This window comes from Eurytemora carolleeae, unplaced genomic scaffold (genome assembly GCF_000591075.1).
Source record: "Eurytemora carolleeae unplaced genomic scaffold, Eaff_2.0 scaffold500, whole genome shotgun sequence".
Lineage (NCBI taxonomy): Eukaryota > Metazoa > Arthropoda > Copepoda > Calanoida > Temoridae > Eurytemora > Eurytemora carolleeae.
The window spans coordinates 198,643-209,380 of NW_019396405.1; the positions used below are offsets into that span (position 1 = coordinate 198,643).

A 10,738-nucleotide genomic window follows, 5' to 3' on the forward strand; every position below is an offset into this window, starting at 1 on the left:
AATCTCAATCCGGATATACAGGGTTAACTCTCAATCTGGATATACAGGGTTGAATCTCAATCCGGATATACAGGGTTAAATCTCAATCCGGATATACAGGGTTGAATCTCAATCCGGATATACGGGGTTGAATCTCAATCTGAATATACAGGGTTAACTCTCAATCCAGATATACAGGGTTAACTCTCAATCTGGATATAAAGGGTTAAATCTCAATCCGGATATACAGGGTTAAATCTCAATCCGGATATACAGGGTTGAATCTCAATCCGGATATAAAGGGTTAAATCTCAATCCGTATATACAGGGTTAAATCTCAATCCGGATATACAGGGTTGAATCTCAATCAGGATATAAAGGGTTGAATCTTAATCTCAAAAAATGCCAACTCAGGATTTTATTGGTCATGAAGGTTTTTGTCTGAGGATATAATTTACGAGATTGTAAAATGTAAATAAAAAAGTGCTCTCGCTTCAGACAAGTGTAAACCTTTTATTATACTGTAAAACAGATTTGATACTCTTCTTGTTTTCAATAAACATTCTCATCCATCATATATACTTACAATACAACAAATATATAATAATACAAACCCATCATATATACTTACAATACAACAAATATATAATAATACAAACCTATCATATATACTTACAATACAACAAATATATAATAATACAAACCTATCCTATATACTTACAATACAACAAATATATAATAATACAAACCCATCATATATACTTACAATACAACAAATACATGATGTTACAAATTTGAGAGTAAATCTTTTAACTGAAACAAATTTGTCTCATTTGAACATTTTAAAATTTCGAATGTTGCTTTTGAAGTTTTCCTTGTTTTTATTTTGTAATGATTAGTATTAAATTCTTACAAATTCCTGAAATCAAAAGTAAAGTAAAATACATCATGTACATTAATTTTATTTACCTAACTAGAATATTAATTTATTTGGTGTACTGCCCCGTTTGCCTTATATATATACACATATTTATAACCTGTATGTATAACCATGGATGAATTAATTCATCCTTTGTATTATTACTGAAAACCTTGCTCTATCTACCTGAGTTCGGTCCAATTGAAATTGGAGCATGAAAATAAAAATAAATATTAAAGGGACCGTTCACTTATTTGGTTAATTTTAGGGTAAACTAAACAGTCTATTCGCTGTTGATAGGTAATAGTCTTAATTTTCAAAGACAACTGTGGCCGGAGAAAAAGCCGACTTTTCGTTCAGAATTTGAGCGGAAAGGGACGGTCCCTCTCTATAGACACATTTTGATGTTTTTTTCAGTATGTTGTGGATCAAAATAAATTTCGAATATAAAATTAAACTGTAGTATCTTATCGTTAATTGCAAATGTCATTATTTTTTTATTTTTTTGTTTTTTAACTTTCTATTTCTAAAATAACACTATTTTATCGCATTCAAATTTTGCATTGCCTGTGTAAAAAGCTGAATTGAACGCGGCATGACAAATGAAAAGTTGTGCACATGCGGGAACAAAATCTACAAAATCTACGAACCAAAATACGATTAATGATTAATTGATTGTCGTAGAGACGTCGTCTTTGTACACACATTTTACATGTTTTAATAAGAAAAACGTTCATTTCTTGCTAACTCAAATATCAAAAGTTTTCATATTTTAGTACATAATAACGAACACATAATGACATTAAAATATAATAAATTTGAATGTTATTGGGCTGCTGTTACTGAAAAAAAAATCAAATAGTGTCTAAAGAGAGGGACCGTCCCTTTCCGCTCAAATTCTGAACGAAAAATCGGCTTTTTCTCCGGCCACAGTTATCTTTGAAAAGAAAGACTATTACCAATCAAGAGCGAATAGGCTGTTTAGTTGACCCTGAAATTACCCAAATAAGTGAATTATTAAACATTTCATAATTTTATGATCAGGTCGTGCTGGGCTTATACACAATCCTCTCAGAGGCCTAACCATTGGAGAAAACTTCCCTGGGTATCCATCATCCCCGTGTAAACCAATGGATATACAAGGTAAACCAATGGGTATACAAGGTAAACCATTGGATATACAAAGTAAACCAATGGATATACAAGGTAAACCAATGGATATACAAGGTAAATCAAAGGATATACAAGGTAAACCAATGGATATACAAAGCGAACCAATGAATATGCAAAGTAAACCAATGGATATGCAAGGTAAACCAATGGATATACAAGGTAAACCAATGTATATACGAGGTAAACCAATGGATATACAAAGTAAACCAATGGATATACGAGGTAAACCAATGAATATACAAAGTAAACCAATGGATACGCAAGGTAAACAAATGGATATACAAGGTAAACCAATGGATATACAAAGTAAACCAATGGATATGCAAGGTAAACCAATGGATATACAAAGCAAACCAATGAATATACAAGGTAAACCAATGAATGTACAAAGTTAACCAATGGATATTCAAGGTAAACCAATGGATATACAAGGTAAACCAATGGATATAAGTTAAAATACTTGTTTAATAGATTTAAACATAATTGTTTTCATAAACCTATCTTTTTATCATCGCTTTTATTCATCTAAGATTTGCCCGCATTTATCAATACTCTAGCTATTGAACATTACTTTTTAAAGGGATATTTATTTACATTATGTTTTTTTTAAATCAGTTATATATCTTCTCTATGTTTAGGAGACAGTGACTTCAAAGGATATAGGGAAGCCTCTCAAACCGACGAGAAAAAAATCTATCTGGTTGATAGTGGTCTCAGCTTTAATCTACCATTCCCAACCCTTCTCAGGTATTTGGTAGATAGTGGTCTCAGCTTTAATCTACCATTTCCAACCCTTCTCAGCTATTTGGTTGATAGTTATCTCATCTTTAATCTACCATTCCCAACCCTTCTCAGTTATTTGGTTGATAGTGGTCTCAGCTTTAATCTACCATTCCCAACCCTTCTCAGGTATTTGGTAGATAGTGGTCTCAGCTTTAATCTACCATTTCCAACCCTTCTCAGCTATTTGGCTGATAGTTATCTCATCTTTAATCTACCATTCCCAACCCTTCTCAGTTATTTGGTTGATAGTGGTCTCAGCTTTAATCTACCATTCCCAACCCTTCTCAGGTGTTTGGTAGATAGTGGTCTCAGCTTTAATCTACCATTCCCAACCCTTCTCAGGTGTTTGGTAGATTGTGGTCTCAGCTTTAATCTACCATTTCCAACCCTTCTTAGGTATTTGGTTGATAGTGGTCTCAGCTTTAATCTACCATTCCCAACCCTTCTCAGGTGTTTGGTAGATTGTGGTCTCAGCTTTAATCTACCATTTCCAACCCTTCTTAGGTATTTGGTTGATAGTGGTCTCATTTTTAATCTACCATTCCCAACCCTTCTCAGGTATTTGGTAGATAGTGGTCTCAGCTTTAATCTTCCATTCCCAACCCTTCTCAGGTGTTTGGTAGATAGTGGTCCCAGCCTTAATCTATTATTCCCAACCCTTCTCAGGTGTTTGGTAGATTGTGGTCTCAGCTTTAATCTACCATTTCCAACCCTTCTCAGGTATTTGGTTGATAGTGGTCTCAGCTTTAATCTATCTTTCCCAACCCTTCTTAGGTATTTGGTTGATAGTGGTCTCATCTTTAATCTACCATTCCCAACTCTTCTCAGGTATTTAGTAGATAGTGGTCCCAGCTTTAATCTACCATTTCCAACCCTTCTTAGGTATTTGGTTGATAGTGGTCTCAGCTTTAATCCCAACCCTTCTCAGGTATTTGGTTGATAGTGGTCTCAGCTTTAATCTATCTTTCCAAACCCTTCTTAGGTATTTGGTAGACAGTGACCTCAGCTTTCATCTGCCATTCCCAACCATGCTTTAATCTACCTTTCCCATTAAATTCCCTATTGAATTTATTATTATTCAGACCAGAGCGCAATGTGATGCTTTATCTTGTATTTGACTACAGTAGCAGACTCACAGATCTCACGCAACCTTTTAAGGTAAGCATAATGTTTTCACTTTAAGGGTTCATTTTTGGATTATCTATTTAAGTGATTTGCGGACTTACGTTGCAGAAACAAGGATGGACATTTAAATAAATGAACAATTTTTCATATTTTTATTCGGATAAAGATTTATGGGCGAATACGAATCATCTCAGCTTAAGAGAGAATGGAGGAAATTGTCAGAATTTAACTCTTTTCATAACGTTTTTAAGGGAAATATCACTTGAAATTAAAAAAGGAGTTTACTGTGACTGTTAACGTAATTTCAAGTGCAGAGATTTTTTCTAGGTTTAAAATTGTTAAATTCTGATAATTTTATGTTTTCCTGCAGTAGAAATGCGCTAATCACATATATAGAGTCGAAGACATATTGAAACAAATCAGTATTAAAAGTTATAAACATTGATATCTAAATCATACTTGATCAGACATAGCTTTCAAGGGTACCGTTGTGAACCGGGCATGCCTTCTTTGCTTAGAGGGTCACTTTAATTTATAATTACAGTCCCTTTAATATATTTGATTTTCTACTTTAAAGTTTATACTACATAAATGAATTCTAATTACTAAAGGAAATCTTGTTGTCTGAGCAGTGGGCAAACCTTCATAAAATACCATTTCCTAGAATCAAGGTAATCCTTAAACACAATAATTGAACTAAGTATTGTTAGTTCAACTACTTCAAGGTAATCTTTAAACACAATAGTTGAACTAAGTATTGTTAGTTCAAGTTGAACTAAGTATTGTTAGTTCAATTACTTCAAGGTAATCTTTAAACACAATAGTTGAACTAAGTATTGTTAGTTCAACTACTTCAAGGTAATCTTTAAACACAATAGTTGAACTAAGTATTGTTAGTTCAACTACCTCTCTAATGTACCATGTCATGTAATTTTGCGGTCAGCTTCAAAACTGTTATAGTAAAATGGGCCCTATATTTTTGGAGACATTTTTAAAATCTCTGCAGGCGTACTGAAGGTTTTAGTTTTAACAAATCTTTATTCTGGCTAAAGTACAGTACAGTACAGTACAGTACAGTAAAGTTCATTCTTGTACTTTATAATAGCTAGACGTGAAGTTCATGGTCCAACACAGAGAGAGAAGTCTCAGTAATTAAATGGCGGGTGTTGGAGTAAAAGAATTGAGATACTGAAGCTAATATCTTGTAAACATAACATTGCCTTCTGAGGTGTTTGGGCTATTTTGGATTTCTTAAAACACCAACTAGCTGTCCTCTACCCTACCTTATGCATCCTGATGCATAAAAGTCAATTATCGTATTCGTAACTAGTTTAACTACCCTTGGCTCTATTCTACATTGGCCAAACTCCTAATTTTGATCTATGTAATAATACTAAGAAATGAATATAAACTATAAAGATTCAATGCACTGTAAAATGTCTAATTTTGATTTGTTTCCCGGTCTGAAATATCAATATATTTATATTATTTCTCTGTTTAAATGTTGTTTCTTCATGCATATAATAATGATAACTCTTCATAACATTATACTAGTTCATACGACCTTCAGAAACCTTTTTTTTGCAGGGGGGGGGGGTAAAATGCATGAGGATGGACAGAGGGAAGTAACATAATCTTCATAATCTTCAGCTTCATCTCTTTATCTTTTATATTTACGTACCGATAATCGAATATCAGTGTCCAAATTTAATGAATTTGAGCAGCCGCCTAAATCTGCCAAAAACCGGTTTCAATTGAGCGCCGGCTGAAATCTTGAAAAATTGAATACAATTTTAAGTGGACCAACCATATTTGAGCTGCGGCTCAAATTCTTTGAATTTGGTCTCTGGTTGGATATTTCCTCAGAAATTACCTAAAAAGGTATGTTCAATATTTGATCTCCCATAATTTGTTATATAGTCAAGAATGAAGGAGCTGGCGTCCCTTCCTCTAGAGGAGTGCTACGTGTTCAAGGTATATTTCAAATGTAAAACGGAATAAGTCTGCTGTTCTTATACTAAGGGTGGAACAATTTGACACTTTTTTGATATAAATGTTCAGATCTTTTCAGCACTTGTCTTAAAAGTTTCTATAAGAAAAAAGGAAACCAAAAATGTAAAAAAATGTCTTACTTTTAAATTCATTCAGCGCATCACGTTTTTGTAAAATTAAATCCCTAGTATAATCAAAAATATTTTTTAAAAATATGTCTATGTAGGTACAAGAAATTCGTCTTAAAACACTGAATTCAAAAATGTTAAAATCATAAAAATCGATTAAAAATTGAATAAGTTATATAGGCAAAAAAAGGGACTTTATAGCGGGAATTTGCCACAGTTCTCCAAAATAAAAGTTTTTTTGTCCCTAGATCAACCAATTTTCACTATTTCAAAAACCAACAACTGAAAAATATTTAGTGGTTAAAGGCTCAACTAACTTTAGACACCCATATCGGCATGTTTAGAAAAAATTGAAAAGTCGACCTCCTATAGTGATTGTTGATTTTTAAAAGTGCTTGCGCTGACCCATTTTTTTAAAAATAAAAAAAATGTCATAATGTTTCTTAAAAGTTTGATTGGACACTTTGTGCTACGTGTTGGTAATTTTTGAAGAAAAACAATTCATATTGCCCCAGGGTTAATCATACTTATGCGTAAGCCGTAAAATCCAAACTAGAGGAACTAGGAGGTAACAAACTTGTAGCAGTTATACCGCATAAATTCTACCCTCTTCTTCTGTCTTAGAGTGATATAGATAAATTGTATTATTTTGTACCAAATAAACAATCTGAACAAATATATCTGTTATTGTATTATATATCTAGGAACCTGATGAACCAAAGTGTACTGGTATTCTATTATATATCTAGGAACCTGATGAACCAAAGTGTACCTTCTATTATATATCTAGGAACCTGATGAACCAAAGTGTACTGGTATTCTATTATATATCTAGGAACCTGATGAACCAAACTGTACTGTTATTGTATTATATATCTAGGAACCTGATGAACCAAAGTGTACTGGTATTCTATTATATATCTAGGAACCTGATGAACCAAACTGTACTGTTATTGTATTATATATCTAGGAACCTCATGAACCAAACTGCCCTGTTATTGTTTTCTTTCCACTTGTTAACAAGGGATTCAAAGAATATTCAGCGCCCGGTGTTCCAAGGTAACAATGAACAATTTTGGTTCCAAGTTAATTTCAAATATAAATTCGTCACCAAAGTACATGGTCACATCATTTCTTGAAAATATTATTCAAAGATATAATTATAATATATGTCCAACTAAAGTAAATTCCAAATAAGAATGAAATCTTGTATTTGTTTAATCATCATCCTCTTATTAAAGAGCTAATAATACTGTCCCGGTCTCCCTTACATAGTCTGTAACTGTACTACACAGCTTGCCCTAGCTGATTAAAAGCCGGCCCGGTACTTGAAATGAACTGGAGTTTACAGTGAAGGTCACATTCGTCCCAGTAACGTCGCAAAAATTTTACCTTTTCCTTCTGTCCGTGAATTCTGTGAAATCTTTTCACAACCAATTGTTACTTTTAATAAAGTATTCAAAAAAATGTATTCGCTTAATATTTTATTCCATTTATGTTTCCATTTATACAATAATACATAAACTTGAACAGTTCAAATTTTCAGAATAATTATTTTAAGTACTAAATTTACATTTTTTAAAAATTATTATATTTTATAATGTTTTAGACTAACTGATGATGAAAAAGAATTTGGGAACTTTACAATATTTGATAATAATAGTGATTATGCAATTTGGAGGTAACTTTTTACTTTTAATTGGAGGTAACTTTTTTTATGTTGGAGGTAACTTTTTTACTTTAAATTTGGAGGTAACTTTTTTATTTTTATGTTGGAGGTAACTTTTTTATTTTTATGTTGGAGGTAACTTTTTTTATTTTTATGTTGGAGGTAACTTTTTTACTTTTAATTTGGAGGTAACTTTTTACTTTTTATTTGGAGGTAACTTTTTTTTAATTTTGGAGGTAACTTTTTAACTTTTTAGTTGAAAATAACTTTTTATTCTTATTATAGAGGTAATTTTTACTTTTTATTTGGAGGTAACTTTTTAAATCTTATTAGTCTGATTTAGAGTTAAAAATATTGTTATTTTTTTATGTTTGCACAAAACTCAGTAAACTATTAATATACAGGTTTATAAATTTAAATTCTTAAAATGAAGGTTTGTGTATTTGAATTCATGAAATGAAGGTTTGTATATTTGTTTGCATGAAATGAAGGTTTGTATATTTGTTTGCATGAAATGAAGGTTTGTGTATTTGTTTTCATGAAATGAAGGTTTGTATATTTGTTTTCATGAAATGAAGGTTTGTATATTTGTTTGCATGAAATGAAGGTTTGTATATTTGTTTGCATGAAATGAAGGTTTGTTTCATGAAATGAAGGTTTGTATATTTGTTTTCATGAAATGAAGGTTTGTATATTTGTATTCATGAAATGAAGGTTTGTGTACCCGAACCTGTCGTTTGACCGTCTGTGTAAGATGATGGAGTTCAATGTACTGAATAACCTTGACATCATCAAACAGGAAATAAAGAATTTTGCTTCCAGGTAAATTTATCAAAAATATTTCTTCTTTTTATTTAAAAGAACAGAGAATTAAAACTTATAAATTTAAAACACTTCTCTAACAAATAAGTAAAAATGAAATGTAGGCTTTTAGTTTACATTGTTTTAGTCTTGACCAAGGTATTAATGCAAGGAAAGTTAATTGCGGTCGCGTATACTCTGCGTACATATTGAAACCAGTTCTCTCTGGGCGGTGTTTGTAAACAAGAATAGTGTTCGTTAAGTATCCGAGGAGGTTAAAAGCACTTAATTTTGATAATTTTGATAATTCACATAATTGTTTCTTATGACGAGAATATTTCTTAGATTATTTTTGTTAAAATGGATTCCATGACAGGCTGTGACATCCGTCTTGTGTTTACTTTTCGTCCAAAGACAGTACACTGCAGTACAAAAATGCGTACACCTCTGAAATAACTTTCCTTGCATTAGTACCTTGTTTTTGAATTCAATCAAAATCTTTATTCAATTCTTCTATAATGATATATTTTTTACAGGTTTGAGATTGACTACTGAATTTTAATCATTTATTTGAATTGTTATTGTATACATCTTCCAGTTTGAATCATGTTGTTATGATATTCTTCCTTCATATTTCAGCTGTTTTTCTAATTCTACCTACAGTATATATATCGAAAGCAGTAGGCATTAAACTTTCTTAATTGATGCAGAGATATTCAAGCTTTACTTTTTTCTTTTAAAGGGACTGTACGCGTAATCTCAAGTGATCCTTCATGCAAAGATGATGACTTCCGATATTCAACAGTATCCTTGAATCCTTTAACTGGTTAATATAAATTATAAAAAATATTTATAATTTTTAAATTGATTATTTTTAATTGTGGTTTCACTGCAGAATTGACTTGCGCATTTCTACTGTAGGACAACATGTAGGAATTAAACCCTTTTAATTTTAGAAAAACTACAATATCTTCCCCTAGAAGACAAAGGTTTCAAGGGTACCGTTGTGAATCGAACATTGGCATCTTTGCATATAGGTTCACTTGAAAGTTCGCCTACAACCCCTTTTAGGGATTTTATCACCTATTACCAAATACACTAATCGCTGAATCGCTGAGCCTATCTATTAAGCATATATTCATGTTTACGAATATAAATTCTGTTTTTCATATTGCAAGAAAGAATGATTTATGCAATCTTAATAATTCTCATTGTTCGAGATTCCGAATATTTTCTGCGTATTTATTTGGAATGGTCATAAATTAAATTTATTATAAGTGCTCTTTTATAAAAGTAAATTGAAAGTGCTCAACCAAATTATTTGATTACACATTTTAGAAAATAAAATGAAAAGCCCATGGAATTAAAACAATGGAATGCATTTGTATAATTAACAAATTATTAAATTTATTTGCTTTGAAGTTTGAAATATTTTTGTTATATTTAAAGTTTGAACTTCAGAGTAATGTTAATCAAGCTCTCGGCTTACCTTAAAGTGACTGTACACACACTTTCAAGCGATTCTTAATGAAGAAATCCCAGTTGTTCTATATAACAATCAATACTTTCCTATAATGTGGTTTCTTAGTGACTCGATCTATGCTAAAGAGGCAACAATTGAAATTCATCGAATTTTTATTCAACAACTTTTAAGATAAAAACGACGCTTAACTGTGCTTAAAAATGAAGTTAACGAGTACTGATGTGAATCAGACATGCCTTCTTTTTAAAAGGCTCACTTGAAATTATGTTGACAGTCTCTTTAAATATTTAGACATAAATATACTCGCCCTTTATTTCTAAATACTCAAACATATACAATAAATAATTATCAAATAGAAAACTTATTTATGCAACAATGAAAAATCGGTTTAATATTTATTATGGTTCAAATACATTATTACTATTATGTTTAAAGAGAGTGACCGGTTATGTAAGGTAGAACTTTTTTACATGTTATGTCGTCGTTATTTAGTAATTTAAAAAAACTAATTCTGAAAACGTATCCACCCCCAAAGGCCAAAGTAGGAGTTTTGAACGTCGAATTTACGCTCAAACTCAGATTTACAGATCTTTAAAAAGTTTAATATGTCTCAAATGAATCCGAAAGAAGTTTTCCACAACACTGCATACTCAACGTTCAACTACCTTACATAGCAGGTCACTCCC

General features: G+C 31.5%; 1 protein-coding gene across 2 annotated transcripts in view; it reads left to right on the top strand.

The window, feature by feature from the left end:
* Positions 1-10,248, top strand: part of LOC111702606 (uncharacterized) — a 47,674-nt gene extending 37,426 nt beyond the window's left edge. Inside the window, exons 29-37 of one of the 2 annotated variants that reach the window (XM_023474347.1) lie at positions 1,943-2,041; positions 2,710-2,818; positions 3,937-4,012; positions 4,591-4,650; positions 5,900-5,953; positions 7,070-7,158; positions 7,709-7,780; positions 8,483-8,590; positions 9,106-10,248. In XM_023474347.1, coding sequence (XP_023330115.1) covers positions 1,943-2,041; positions 2,710-2,818; positions 3,937-4,012; positions 4,591-4,650; positions 5,900-5,953; positions 7,070-7,158; positions 7,709-7,780; positions 8,483-8,590; positions 9,106-9,124 — 686 coding nt within the window. In that variant the 3' untranslated portion in view covers positions 9,125-10,248. Of the gene's footprint in view, positions 1-1,942; positions 2,042-2,709; positions 2,819-3,936; positions 4,013-4,590; positions 4,651-5,899; positions 5,954-6,934; positions 7,049-7,069; positions 7,159-7,708; positions 7,781-8,482; positions 8,591-9,105 lie in introns of those variants that run through there. The other variant, XM_023474348.1, reaches the window with a different exon arrangement.
* Positions 10,249-10,738: the final 490 nt, after the last annotated feature.